At 46.2% G+C, this 15,382-nt stretch overlaps 1 protein-coding gene across 1 annotated transcript in view; it reads left to right on the forward strand.

Annotated features, from left to right (window-relative positions):
- Positions 1–15,382, forward strand: part of LOC138267111 (polycystin-1-like protein 3) — a 522,747-nt gene that overhangs the window by 337,660 nt on the left and 169,705 nt on the right. The window contains exon 21 of the mRNA XM_069215961.1: positions 15,073–15,358. Coding sequence (XP_069072062.1) covers positions 15,073–15,358 — 286 coding nt within the window. The remainder of the gene's footprint in view (positions 1–15,072; positions 15,359–15,382) is intronic.

Genomic DNA, 15,382 nt, shown 5'->3' on the forward strand with positions numbered 1-15,382 from the left:
ATTGGGGAAAAAAGTTGGTAGTGATATAGTCTGATTGATGTGGAAATCCAACACCACCTTCGGTAAGAATGATGGATGAGTTCTTAGAACAACTCCATTTTCATGGAAAACCGTGTGCGGTTCCTTGGAGGACAAAGCCTCCATCTCACTGACCCTCCTCGCCGAAGTAATAGCTACGAGAAAAGCTGTCTTCCACGTAATGTGTTGCAAAGAAGCTTTGTGGATAAGCTCGAAAGGAGGGCCCATGAGTCTAGATAATACTATGTTCAGTTCCCATGGAGGCGAGGGTTTTCGAATGAGTGGAAAAACCTTCTTTAAACCTTCTAAGAAATCCTTGACTACTGGCATTGTAAAGAAGGATTCCTGAGAAGGTGACTTACGATAAGCTGTAATGGCAGATAAATGTACCTTAATAGATGACACTTGCAGACCTGATTTCCCCAGATGGCGCAGGTAAGACAATATGACCGCCTCCTGAGCCAGAATAGGATTCTGACCCTGCTGACGACACCATATGTAGAATCTTTTCCACTTGAACGCGTAAGAGCGCCGCATGGAAGGCCTTCTGGACTCCTTTAAGATGTTCATGCATTCAAGCGAGAGCCCTAGATGCCCATACTGCAGGAATTCAGGAGTCATGCCGTCAAGCTCAGAGAGGGTAGGTTGGGGTGAAGAATCTTGCCTCCCAGCCTGCAAAGAAGATCCGGTCTGCACGGCAGCCTCTTGTGCGGTTGTTCTGACAGGTTGAGGAGATCCGTGTACCAGAACTGACGAGGCCATTGAGGGGCTATGAGAATCATTGTGGTGTTGGATCTGTAGAGTTTGTTTACCACCGCTGGTATCAGGGGAATCGGTGGAAAAGCGTAGAGAAATAACCCTGACCAGTCGATCAACAGGGCATTCCCTCGAGACCCCCGACAGTAGAACCTGGACGCGAAGTCTGGGCATTTTTTGTTTACCTCGTCCGCAAACAGATCTAACTGAGGCTGACCCCATTGAACGAAGATGTCTTCGACGACCTCGTCGTGAAGAACCCAGTCGTGGGCATCCTCAAGGGTTCTGCTTAGGAAGTTCGCCTCCACGTTTTGCTGCCCTGGGAGGTGAATTGCTGTAAGAGACATTCCCCTCGCTATGAGCAATGCCAAATGGATTGAGACTCCTGAGACAGGAGCTGGCATCTCGTCCCTCCTTGCTTGTTCAGATAATACATTGTCGTCGTATTGTCCGTCTGCACCAGGAGAGACTTTCCCTGAATCGATGGAGCAAATGATTTGAGAGCCAGATGAACCGCTCTGAGCTCCAGCAGGTTGATATGGTACGACTTCTCTTTTCTGGACCACAAGCCCTGAGCTTGAAGGGAACCCAGATGAGCTCCCCTGCCCTGAAGCGATGCATCCGTTACCAGAGTGTCGGAAGGGATTGGATGGCGAAAAGGAACTCCTACTGACAGGTGATGACTGCGCATCCACCATTGTAATGATTGTCGCGCTCCTACCGGAAGAAGCATTCTGTCCTCCCAGTGGCCTGTGTGTTGATTCCAGTTTTCCCCTAGAGCCTCTTGAAGACGTCTCATATGCAATCTGGTGTTCGGGACAATGAAAATGCAAGAGGCCATGGAGCCCAACAGAGATGTCACCTGACGGGCCGTAGGCGCGGGGGAACCAAGAAGATCGCAACACCGCCTCCTTATTGATAAGTTGTTCCTCCGAAGGATACACTCTTTCGAGCTCTGTATTCAGTATCGCTCCCAGGTAGTGGAGGGTTTGTGTTGGGATGAGGGTGGACTTTTGGAAGTTGACTTGCAGACCTAGAGATCGGAAAACACTGAGCACAATGTCTAGATGTTTTTTCGCCTGTTCCTGAGAGGAGGCTTTCAGTAGCCAGTCGTCTAGGTATGGCTAAATGAAGATTTCCTGCTTCCTTAAATGCGCCGCTACCGTTGCTACACACTTGGAGAATGAGCAAGGGGCAGATCTTAGGCCGAAAGGAAGCACCTTGAACTGATAGTGTTGGGAGGCTATCACAAATCGTAGGAATTTCCGATGTTTGGGAATGATCGGGATATGAAAATACGCATCCTGCAGATCTATGGAGCACATCCAGTCTCCTCGATGTAGTTTAGGGAAAATCTGATGAAGAGCCAGCATTCTGAATTTTTGCTTCCGTATGAATTTGTTCAGCAGCCTCAAGTCTAGAATCGGTCTGAAGACTCCTTCCCGACCCTTTTTTTCTACTAGAAAATAGCGGGAGTATACCCCCTTTCCTCTTTGAGTGGCTGACACCTTTTCTATTGCTCTTTTCTGTAACAGGGCACAAACCTCTTTGCGTAGTAAGTTCATGTGAGCAGGTCTCAACTTGGTTGGTGGCAAATGAGGTGGAGGTTGTTGGAAAAGAAGAGAGTATCCACTCTCTACAATGTTCAGCAACAATTTGTCTTTTGTTATGCCATGCCACTCGTGAGCAAACGCTGTGATACTTCCCCCAACCGGAGTGGTTTACGGTATTAAGGGAAGCGAACCCTCATTGTTTTGTGGGGGCTTTGAGGGTAGACTGCTGAGGTCTGCTTGATCCTCGGTCTTGTGTGGCCTTGCGAGACTGGAAGAGAGGACGTCCTTGCTTTTGTTGAGGTCTTTGGGACCATTGAAGGGTTTGAACCTTCTGTTGGAACGGGCGCCTTTCGTAAGGCCTGTACCTCCTTCTTTCGAGGCCCACTGCCCTCATTGTGTCGACCTCCACCTTCATACGTGCCATCTCATCATCCGTGTGTGTTCCAAATAACGAGTTTCCAATAAACGGAAGATTCATGATACGCTGTTGCGCTTCCTGCTTTAATCCTGTGAGCCTCAGCCAGGAAGATCTTCTCGCGCACACCCCATGCGCGTATCCATGTGCCGCCAAGCCTGCACTGTCTGCTGCTGCACTGATGATTTGATTGGACACCAGACTTCCCTCCTGAAGGATCTTCTGAAAGTCCTGCCTGTCCTCTCTAGGCAGCTTTTCCGCAAATCTGCTCAGCGAGTCCCAGAAGGATCGATCATATCTGCCTAGGAGTGCTGAGGCGCTGGAGACCTTCATCATCGACGCCGCTGTGCCACACATCTTCCTCCCCAGAGTCCAGATGTCTACTCTCCTTGTCCGGTGGAACCGTAGAGAATGACGCCACTGAATGCGTCTTGCAGGCTGCGGCTAATATGACTGAGTCTGGTGATGCATCAGCCCTGAGAAACAAAGGATCCTGATCAGGGGCCTTGTATTTTTTCAAGTTCCTAGCGGGAGCTGAACGGAGTTTTGCTGGCGTTAAAAAAGTCTCCATGGTTGGCTGGAGAAGACCAGGCACGAGTGGTAACAACTTCTTTCAAACCGTCCTGTGTTGCCGGGTTTCAAAGATTACTGACGAGGAGGTTGAAGGTTCCGGGACATCAATATTAAGCTTTTGTGCTCCCCTGAGCAGCACCTCATTGAATGTTGTTATGTTATCCACCGGGGAAACTCTATCTGGTGGAGAATCCATCAGAGTCGGGGAGTAACCTCTTATGGAAGACCTCGACGATGTGGACTAAGAAGGAGACCTTCTGTGATGGTGCGACCTTGACCTAGACCTCCTCTGGGAGCGTGACCTGCTCCTAGATCTTGTTGTAGTGCATCTATTGGCTGACTGGCGAGACGTAGAACGAGCCCGTTCTTAATGCACCGTTGGCGATGGTGTCCTCGGAAGCGATGCTGAATACATCCGCAAGTATTGAAAGTCTGGAGAAGCAGGCGCCTTGTTAAGACTCTCCAACCACCTTGGCGATAGGTTTATGGGCGAGATGTGCCCTGACGATGTGGCCCTTGACCGTCTAGACGATCCACTCCTTATGGAGACCACTGGACTTGGTGGAGTGACATTCTTGTCAGTCGGTGGTTGCTGACGCCCTTCCCCTTGAGAGATAGGCAGTACCTGTCTCGACGTCGAAAGGTGTACCGACGTCGAAGGAAGTCCCGTGGTCTGCTCAGGTGTCGACGTCGAGCGCCTCAATGGTGATCAATGGTCCCTTGAATGTGCGTGGCTCGACGTCGTATGCTTCGCCGTCGAGTGATGGACCGCTGACGACGGAAGCCTCTGCTATCCCCATTGAGGTGATCTTGATGTCGTCTTCCATGCCGTCGAGGGGTGTGATGCCCTCGACGGCGTACGAGCACAGTGGTGCTGGCTCAACGTCGATCAGTGGGTTGCCGTGGACAGAGATCTGTTGCGATGATGGCTGTGCGCCTTCGACGTCGTATCCTTAGACGTAGGTCGGGTCGCCGTTGACGGCGATATGCGATGATGCGAGGGTGGCAGCAATGACGTCGACGGGGAACAGACAGGTACCTTCTTACCAGCTGACGTCGATCTAGCCTGTCTCTCCTGAGAATTGATTGACTGCCTGGGAAGCGAAGAGGACGATGTTTTCTGCCTCTCATGAAGACCATGAAGTCTGATTTTCTCTCTGTCCTTCAGAGTCCTTTTGGACATGTTTTTACAGTGCCTGCATGTGTCAGGGAAGTGGCTCTGAGGCAAACACACAATACAGAGAGAGTGTGGATCAGACTGGGCCTTCTTCTTCCCACAGGAAGGGCACTTCACAAAAAGAGAAGGCATTTTCCAGTCAGGAAAAAAATCCCCTCACTCGAGTGAAGGTAGAAAAACAATGTTTTTGAATATTTTCCTGTGAAAAACTCAGAAAAATTGAGAGCTCAATGCTCCAGGATCCTCCCAGAAGAAGCCGGAAAAAAGAACTGACCTAACTGGGAACCATCTGTCACCTCTCCTTCACCCCTGAGGCATGGTGGGATACTGGAGGTGCTCAGGGTCTTAAAGGCACGATGCCAAATTTTGTGGTTCTGCTGTATTAACCTGCATGCAGCCTATGGGCTAATAATGCTCTATTGTTTTCAATGTATTTTTTTCTCTTTTTTTTTCACGTGTTGCTGGTACTTCTTTTTCTGTGCCCGGTTATGGGGCTTTGGAATGTTTTTTTCTTGTAATTATAAAGGAGAGTGTTTAAAAAAAAAAAAATAATCCATAGAAATAAAGCATTTTAGCCTGTTTATCAATATAGTCTGCATTGCCGTTATACACATGTATACATGAATCTGGTATGAAAATTGTCTACTAAAAAATGCTATATTTTTCATATATATTTCATACTTATACATGTGTGTTTTTGTATATGCTCCGGGATCCCCGCACAGGGGCGGGAATATTCAATGTTTATGACTTTGATGAGGATACCCCTGGAAGAGAACTAGGATTTACAGGTAAGTAACTTATCCTTTTGGGGCACATTCTGTGCACAGTGCCGTGGCTTCCAAGTCGTGTGGTGCTGGTTCTCGTTTAGAGGATATTATGGCTGCCTCAGATTGGTCTTCTGATACTACATTTAAGGTCTTTTATCATAAGCTTATTGTTGATGTAGGTTGTGTTATAGTTATCAACTTTAAACTCGTATAATCCGAAGCCCCCGGTCCTGGCATAGAATAAAACAGTTTTCAGCTATTGCGTCACGATTTTTCAATTCTATTAAGGACACAGAGGGGAGGATTATCCCACCTTTTTGAAGATAAGAATTATTAAATGTGTTCATAATTAAGATATTACTGTTATAATTCATATATGATCATTTTGCATGTATTATTGAGATGCCCACCCATGTTTTTTTTCTTGATAGTCAATGGCAGATTATTAGCACTGTTTCCTTTCATTAATAGGATCGGGTAACAAGGGCGCATGAGTACCAGGAGGGATGATAGTGGCATGAAACGCACACCAGGGTTCAGTTGGTGGCTTCAATTCATTTTCTGAATTTGAGTAGGAAGAATCCAGTTCTTCCAGTGCAGGTTATCTTGTTCAGTTATTGCAAAGAAAGAGGAAGGACTAAGGAGGCAGAGACATTTATATGGAGAGCAGGCCTGGGATTGGGCATGATATAGACTACTGGGAATGTTGGGATACGTTGTTTTTTTGTATGTTTAACATTGATTGGCTGCTGTGTGTTTTTCAGTAAAGAAAGAGAAAGCATAATCCTCACCTCTGTGTCCTTAATAGAGTTAAACATTCTTGACCCTATAGCTAGAAATATTTTTGTTGTCACCCTCGCAAGCTCTTCGTCCGATTCAGTGTCATCAAAAAATAATCTGTCACGCAGAGCCACGTTATTCTTTATCAGAGAGAGTGTCCTCACAGTTTAAGAAAACTAGTTCACAGAACTCAATTTTGATATTGGAGTGAATTTGTGCCATTATTAATGTCATGACAGACATTTGTTTGCAAAACTACCTGACAAACCTACTTTTGTCATCTGATGTGCGTATTTATTGCTGGGAGCATGGGGTGATAAAATTGCATGCACTCGTTTCTAATTCAGACTACTTTGGTGTCTATGTAGGTACTGGCACAGGTGCCACCTGAGTTTCAAACCTGCCATCAAAGTGGGCCTTCATTTCTTTGCCAACTAACTGTGAGTGAGTGAGCTGTCATAGAAAAAAAGTTCAGTGGTGTGCCATTAATTATACAAAAACAAGTACAGAAAGTGAACTGCAAGTTTTTTCAAATTGAATATCATTGCGACTGTAGAGGGATCCATACAATGGGGATCCGCCATTGTTCTGGTATTGAAACACTAGGGTGGATGCAAGATTGGTATGTGTGGACATGCATCAACCTAATCTGCTCATCCAGCTTGTGAGACAAGTGATTCTGCATATCTAGGACATGATATATCAACAAAACAAACTCACATGGTCAGAGAAATTACCATATGCTTTTGAACTGATCTTGGCTGAAATCACAAACTGAGTACCTGGCTTACTTGGTTCAAACTCTCCACACCAGAATTCTTGGGGAAGTGAATCTTCTTGTTCTTGGAGGTCTTCTTGCCCATCAGGACACTAATTTTAAAGGCTTGCATAGGAGTATTGCTTATGTGAACCACAGTCTGAAAGAGCGGAAAAAGAACACCTGACAGCATGAAAAAGAGAGTCTGGTGGTAGTATGGACCTGTGAATACTTCCACTTCTTTGTGTATGGCAACCTATTCACTATTGTTAAGGATCATCAAACTCTGCTTCCCATCTTTGGTGACCAGAATGCAAATATACCCCTTTGGATAGAAAGGTGCGGTCTTCACCTGCATGAATAATTATCCATTGATAAACCAAAGACACAAATGTGACTGTTTTTGTCTCCAGAGTTCCCCTCACTGGATCAAATATAATTCCTCCAGTTACTGAAGAATACCCTATCTATGTCATCAAACAAGCATAACCTTGTGCCTTAAACAAAAGAGATATCATTTGTGCTTGGCTAAGGGACCCAACCCTGCAAGCTGTGGCTGATTTAAATGAATCGCAGAAATGAATAAACATTGCCAAACTCACAAGATGCACACACAGACATTTGAGAGATCTCATGAATGTTTGATTTTCTAAACGGTGAGCATGCTATCAAAATTGACTCCTTCTGAGAAGGACTCATCAGATCACCCCATCTCCCTTCAAAAACAAGTAGTAGCACTGGCTCCTGAGAGCGGCAGAGGGATAAGTGGTAACAAAGAGACTTCCATCTCACAAGGTCTAGCTCCCATTTCTGGAATGCCTGTCAAATCCCGTGGAAAGAGAGAGTTCCGTATCTCGTGCCGGGAAGGAGGCTGCAGTTGACATTTTTGCTCCCATTGCCACAGGACAATATCTACTAATTGTATTGGATGAATGCTGGCACTTTGTGAAGGTGATGGCAGTCTCAAGTACTGAAGCAGATGTAGTAATACCTGCACTTAACATTTTTTCCACTTTGCCATTCCAGCCATTGTGAAATCAGACCGTGGCCCCCCTTTCAATTAAAAATTATTCAAAGATTTTGTTAGTCACTTAGGCTTCAGACCAGTAAATTACTCTGATTTGACCCCAGTCTAACATCACTATAGAGCTCTTCATGGTGACAATATAGAAAGCACTTCAAGTAGCAAAAATGACCAAGTTTCCAGTGTCTGAAATCACCTGTTAGACACTTTGTGATACCGAGATACTCCACACAGTACAACCAGTGCTTTGCCAACCAAACTCATGTTGGGACAGAAAATACAAATTAAGATACATCACAGAAAACCCTGATCCATGTCTGCAGCTGGAAGTATTACCTAAGATACTGCAAGAAAAGAAGAGATGAAACCGTTTGCAGATAGGTGAAAACAATCTCAACTGTCTTGTTTGTGCTAAGGGGATTCAAAACTTGCCAAGTACAAGACTTCTTGCAGAGATGGACCAAACTTCGACCTGCAACCATCTGTGGTGACAGAAACAAAATGATCCGTAGTCACTGCCTGCATTGAGAGATGGACTCGTCATCACCTGCACCTCCTCATACTGTTAAACTTTACAGGGCAATCCCTGTGAACTGTCCGCATTAGAAAAACGTTCAGATGCAGATTTGGAACATGAATATTTATCCGACTTACAAACATAAAGTGATGCTAAGACTCCACCTGCTCATGTTTCCCCAATTTCCAAGATTTACTCTGCTTCTCCTGCAGTCTCTTCTCTTGCACTCTCTTTTCGTCTGCCTTTCATTCCCTAAAGTGCATCTGCTTTCTCCGCAGGAACACCAGGCCTCCAGAGTGACTCATTACCACCATGGGCTAATGTAAATTTGTATATATGTTGTGTTTGGTGGTGTAATGTCTTGGTATTCTGCCTGGCCTGGCGTCATTTCTGCTGTGCAAGGGAAACATTTCTCTGGTGAGTTGAAAATGACTGAGAGGCTAGAGAAAGAGGTGGCTGAGGCGTAAAAGATCTCCTAAGGTCCTGCCGATGAAACCAGTGCTCACCTTATATTCAAGTAAAGATCTCTGAGACGTTTTTTAAAGCCTCTGTCAGTTAAAAGGAACCTCTCCATGAAAATGAATAAAATACATTAATGTGGAAACTGCCTAGCCTTTCTTGTATTTACTAAATGAGTTGGGGTTTCCTACAGCCCAGTGCATTTAAAGGCAGGTACTGTCTGGTGCTGAGCACCTGCACCTTTGATGGATACTTCTCCCTGTGGATCCTTCACCTGTAGCCTGTAGCAAAACCCCCAGGCATCAGACTGGATTCAGAAAACTTCAAAAACATGGTGTTGCAGGTAAAGGGTGCTGGACTCAGTCGGGACCAGAAATGATGTCATGCGATGCTCTAAGACCATAAAGCTCCAGAGCATCATCGTCAGTTCCCTTTTTGCCGCGCCTCTGAATCGGATCTATAGCTTCAATCTCTGAGGAATTTCTGCATACAAACATCACTAAAATCAGTACCACGTCACCTATCAAAAAGTCAGGTTTTAAACCCTATAAAGATTGAGAGGGACAGATGTCCATCACAGACCCCCAACTCAGTCTGTTTGTGGTGTCTGGGGGTCTGACCATGATTCCAAGGCCTGTTCCTCATGCCTCAGCCTCAACTAGAAGGCCATCAAGGAACAAGAGGTCAAGCTCTTTAGGCTAGGGTGAAGAACGACCGTCAGCATCAAAAGCGTTCTCAAATTTGTTTCCACTCTCCATCCTCCTCATCCACCAAGCAGGGAAAACACCATAAGAAGGCAAAAAAGCACTCAAGAGGTAAGTCTCCCATAGGCTATCTCACAGGACCTTTTCCCACGTAACTGGAGTTGGTCAAGAGACCACCTGAGGATCCTCAGCACAGCCTTGCCATTCCACTGGGGCCAGCTCTGGGTAGACAGCCACAATGTCCTGTGCCTTTGGTGCCAGTATCCATGCTTGAGTTTCCGGTGGTGCAATTCCCCAAAATTCCAGGCTCTGGGCTCGGATCTATCAGTATTTCTGAGCACCATGTACAACTTGTTCACAAACGGGTCAACGCTATATGGATTTCCTTCTGGTCCTTCAGCTCTTCAGTGCCACAGCTGAATCCATGGAAGACACCATCCCACCACGATGTCCATTGTTGCCTGCTCCACCACCTTCAAATCTGGAGCCACCGACGTTGAACTTTGGATCCGGAGGCACAACGTTTGCTTGAAGAGGAGGCTTATAGTGCATGCTTCTACAAAAGCTTTGGCACAGGCTCTGACCCTGTGCAATGTCTGCCCTGTAACAACCCAGACTAGGACCCCCTCCAAGAATTTTAAGTGGCCTGGATATCTGATGGATATCTCATCGGAATTGGCCATGAAATTCCCAATTGGTCCACCAACACCTGAGGTCGTGTCCCTCCATAAAAAATGCTAAAGGCTGCCAAGACTTTGGATTTGCAGCACTCTTTAGCTCAGACAAAGACTAGCATTCTTACGGAGGTCCTTTTACCATCAGCAGCCACATCAGACCCCTTACTGCCCCTCTATCAGGCCTTGCTGACACCTGTCCTGGTGGCTTGGTTCGGTACCAGGCAGCCTACCATTTCTCTCCATGCACCCATCACCAAAGAGCCTGGTTATTCAAGCTTCTTGCTCCAGTACACAATTGTGTGGTGCATTCCCTAGAGCACCTTCCGATAGGGTGTCTAAAAGGCTAGAGGCTTGGGGCAAGAAAACCTCAGCAGAATGTATGACACTGAAATCATTAGATGCCAATTGCCATCTCGCCTGTTATACCATTGCCTTATGGGGCATGGCCCAAATGATGCTGCCCACATACCCGCAGACATGAAGGAGCTTTTTCATGAGACCATCACACGCTTCTAACAGTATCATTAAATCAGGGCTTGACATAGCTGACTCTATAGTCGTGTCATGGGAACCACCATTTCCATTCATTGGTATGCTTGGCTCCAGACTTCCAACTTCGCCTAAATGTCCAATCCAGTTTTATCGACTTTCCCTTTGACACAGTACTCCTCTTTGGTCATAAAGCGGATTTGACGCTGGAGTGTCTGCCACCATCTAAGGACTTTTGATCATTTTGCCCCTTTCATTTCTTTAGCCGAGGTTCTGCCTTTCGTCCCAGGAGGCAGATCTATAGAACGGGGCAATGGATCCACATTACAACCTTCCTTTTTCTATTCCCCCTCACCGCTATCTAAACAGACCTAGTTTGTTTCTCTGACCTCATACAGAGCCTGCAGGAAGGTGGGTGTCCTATTTTCTTTCGGCCTAGAAGGCCATTACTTAAGAGAAGCAGATCACAGAAAAGGGTTACACCCTTCTTGTTCTTCAGGTTCCTATATCCATTACACCGTCTCACTCTTCCCCACCTCAAGATAATTTGACCCCTTTCCAGCAAGAGGTGGTAGCTCTCCTACTGAAAGGGGCAGTGGAGTTTCTGCCAGGCTAGGAAAAAGCAAAGGAAGCTACACGTGTTACTCCTTTGTAGACCTCAGGAGCCTGAACTTCTTCAAAAAGGAAAAGTTCAAGATGCTGACCCTAGCTCAAGTTCTACTGGTGTTGGAGCTTAAGGACTGAATGGTGTCACTGGACTTGAAAGATCAGGATGCATACTTCCACATTTCTATCCTGCGGTCCCATTGGAAGTATTTGTGGTGGGTTCTAATCATCTCCAATTTGCAGTACTGCCCTTTGGTGTGATATAGCTACGGTCTTCACAAAGGTGATGGCAGTGGTTGCAGCCCATATCTGAAGGCCAGGCCGACCGATTTTCCTGTACCTGGACAGCTGGCTCATCAAAGCCAGTTCACCGGAGAGGGTGTTGCATACTTTGCAGTCAATGAGGTCTCTGCTACTCGACTTGGGCTTTTTTTATCAGAGGCCAAATCTCACCTGTGGCCCTCCCACAAACTCCAGGTCATAGGGGCGGTATTAGACACCAACCGTCTCTGGGCCTTTCCTTCCCACAGTCACTCAATCAGTGAATTTCTAAAGAGCATGGCTACTCAAAAACTTTCCCAGCACTGAAAGGTGAGGGACAGCAATAGCTTAAAAGAGACAGGTTTTCAACAATCTACGGAAGTCCAGGAAAGAGGTACAAATTCATATTTTTAAAGGGAGAGAGTTCCATAAAGTAGGACCTACCTCCCAGCCTTTAACATTTATAACTAGGTATAATAATTAATCGTTGACTTCCAGAATGAAGGGGTCTTTTGGGAGAATATCATTGCACCAGTGTTCTAAGGTAATAAGGGCCACCATCATATAAAGCCCTGTGTATAAAGCATTAAAATGGATCCGCTTCTCTACAGTCAGCTAATGAAGGGAAGAAATCTGAGTGACAACAGAGGAATGCTTAGGGTCACGGCAAAGTAAACGTGCAGCAGAGTTTTGTACAATTTGAAGTCTGTAAAGTTTTTTTAGGGGCACCTACATAAAGCACATTGCCATAGTCCAGCCTAGATACAATTCGAGCCTAAACTACTGTTTTTTATGCAGAACTAGGGAGGAGTCACATCATTTTCTCAAGACACTTAAGAAATCAGAGACATCCAGGAGATGGTTCTGTTCTTCCAACAAGCTGCAAGAGTTTCAGTCCTGGGAGTCTTAAGATTCCTAGGTCTGCTGGCTTCCTTCATTCTCCTGGTCATGCGCCAGTGTGGCACATGAGGCCCTGCAGTGGTAGCGCTGAAGGCATTGGCTCCAGTATGGGGGAAGACCTTTCCGACTCCATCATGATCTCCCTGTGCTATGGCAGAAGAGGCTTGGTGGGGGGCAGAGGTGAACCTGACACATGGGATGGCCTTTACTTCCTGTCCCCCCATGACAACAGTAGTGACTGATGCCTCCACCCTGGGGTGGGTAGCTCATTTGGAGGATCTAGAGATCACAGGCCTCGGGTCACTGGAAGAGCAGATTTTTCAATATACTAGCACTGCAGGTGGGAGCAGTTGGTGCTCAAGGCCTTCCTCCCCTCCATCATGGGTTACTCTGCCCAGATCTTGACAAGCAGGGAGGAGTGGGGTCTCACCTTCTTTTACCTGAAAGTGTTAAGACTGTGGTCTGGGGCACACCGCCAGGGGCTCTGGCTAACTGCAAAATACCTGTAGGGGTCTTTGAATGTCAGAGCTGACAGCTTAAGCCAAGTTATCTTGCTGATCATGAGTATTATCTTCTACTGGAGGTAGTCCAGAAATCTTTCACCTATTGGAGTACCCCTCCGGTGGACTTGTTTGCCTTCTCAGAAAATGCTCAGTGCCAGCAGTTCTGTATCTGGTGAGGGGAGCCTTTGTGAATGCTTTTCAGTTGAGGTGAAACTTTGAGCGGTATTACATGTTTCCCCCCATATCCTTGATTCCTAGGGTACTGAGGAAGGTTTGCAGGACAAGGACTTTGACATTGTACTGAAATGGCAAAGAACGGTATGGTATGCAGACCTCCTTCGTGTCGCCATGTGTCCCCCACTTCACCTGCCATTCAGCCCGGATCGTCACTCCCAGTCGGGAGAGAATGGTATTGCATTCCAGTTTTCAAGGCCTACATGCTTGGAGATTAAGTGGGGACAAATGAGTTCCTTTCAGCTGCCAGCAGATGTAGTAGACGTCATTTTATCGGCGTACCGCACATCCACTAAGTCACCTATTCCATCAGGTGGAGCAACTTTGTTGGTGTATGGACAGTGGTGTGGCTCGGGTGCAGGTCAGATTATCCCAAGTGATGCAATTTCTACTGTCCCTGGCTCAGAGGGGATGTACCATTGACTGTGTGAAGGGCTATTTAGCAACCTTGTCTGCCTTATTCTGTCTTCTAGATTAGCCATTCCTGTTCAGTTCCCTTGTTGTCATGCCTTTTCTTTAGGACCTGACTAGCAGTTTCCTCCATCTCCTTTTGTGGTTTATCAGTGGGACTTTGGTTCTTCCGTTCTTAATGGAGACTCCGCTTAAACTTCTATATAGTTGTACAGTTCACATGTTGACCCTCAAAATCGTATTTTTGGTTGCAGCCACATCTGACAGACGTGTCAGCGAGTTACTGGCCCGTCTGTCATGCTTCATTCACTACCTTCTTTCCAGATAAGCTGGTGTTGTGAACTAAGGCTCCTTTCCTCTGAGGTGGTCACTTTCTTCCACCTTGCTCAATCCATTACACTTCCGACCTTCTACCCTTTTCTCATCCCATGAAGGAGGAGGAAAGTTTTCATTGGTTGGATCCTAGGCGGGCGGTTGATCACTACCTAGACCGCACTGAGAAATATTGGTCAGATGACCATCATTTTGTGGGTTATTGTGGAGCCAAAAAAAGGGAAAGGCGGTTCAGAATTAGGTTCTGTCTGCCCAGATCATACTATGCTCTAATACTTGTTACATCCTAGCCAAGAAGGACCCGCCTGACGGGATCAGGCCCCATTCCACCAGGGCTAAGTCCACCACTTCTGCACTAGCTCTGGGTGTCCTGTTGCTGAAATCTGTAAGGTGGAGATGTGGGCTTCCTTGAAAACCTTTACTGCCGTGATGCAGAAGTGTGCAGGTACAGACACTTTGCTATATCCTCTTGCAGGATTTATTTGTTTAATTCCTCCATCAACCCTCCTAGGCAGGGCATTGCTGTGAAGTCTGTTCTACAGGTAAGGAAATCTGCAGGTAGAAGTATTTATCAGAAGAAAAAGTTACTTATCTGTGGTAACGATCCTTCTGGTGTGTACTCTATCTACTTGCAGATTCCTCACCAAATCTACCCTCCTCCGCTTGATGGATGACCTATAGGGAAAGTTAATAAGATCCAAGTTTGCAGTACTCTGGCAATTTCTCACAATTGAGTCTTCCTGTCACCAAGAAAGATTGGAAAAAGTGGAGGAAAACTGACATGGATGCTCTGGGTCGGTCTCTTTATGTCCTTTGAGGTGTCGCCTGATATCACTTCGGACCCAACTTAGTCCAGCAAACGCTATCAGTGACATTGTGTCTTTGAAGTTTTCTGGATTCAGTCTGACACCTGTGTGTTGTTCTGCAGGTAGATAGAGTATCCACCAGAAAGATTGTTACCACAGGTAAGTAACTTTTTCTTCTCAGCAGATGTTCAATACTTTTAATGGGAGAGTACCCACACTTTTATGTAGTAAACAGCTACTCTGGGATAGTGAGTACCTACACTCCCATTTTTCCATTTCAAGCTCTGTTGTGGTCCTAAGATCGAAATTGATTCTCCACCCTTGACAATGCTGCCTCTCTCCTTGGCAGGATTTATCGCAGATGGGAATTCGTTCCTGCTTGGAGGTGCGCGAATTCGACAGCTTCGAATTATCGATGACCCCCGTTTCTTATTTCACATATATAACATTGAGGATGAAGCCGACTATGGTCCAGGGTGGACCTCGTTACCTCTGAACAGCACAAATGAAAGTTTGATATGGCACTATCAGACTGAAAATGAGCTCGAAGGGTACCCCATCTGGGCAACGTTTGCCGTTTACTCTGGGGGAGGATACGTGGCCGAGCTCGGTGCAAATTGCAGCACTGCAACCAGGTGAGAAACAAAAATAAAAGGTCA

This window comes from Pleurodeles waltl, chromosome 12, assembly GCF_031143425.1.
Source record: "Pleurodeles waltl isolate 20211129_DDA chromosome 12, aPleWal1.hap1.20221129, whole genome shotgun sequence".
Lineage (NCBI taxonomy): Eukaryota > Metazoa > Chordata > Amphibia > Caudata > Salamandridae > Pleurodeles > Pleurodeles waltl.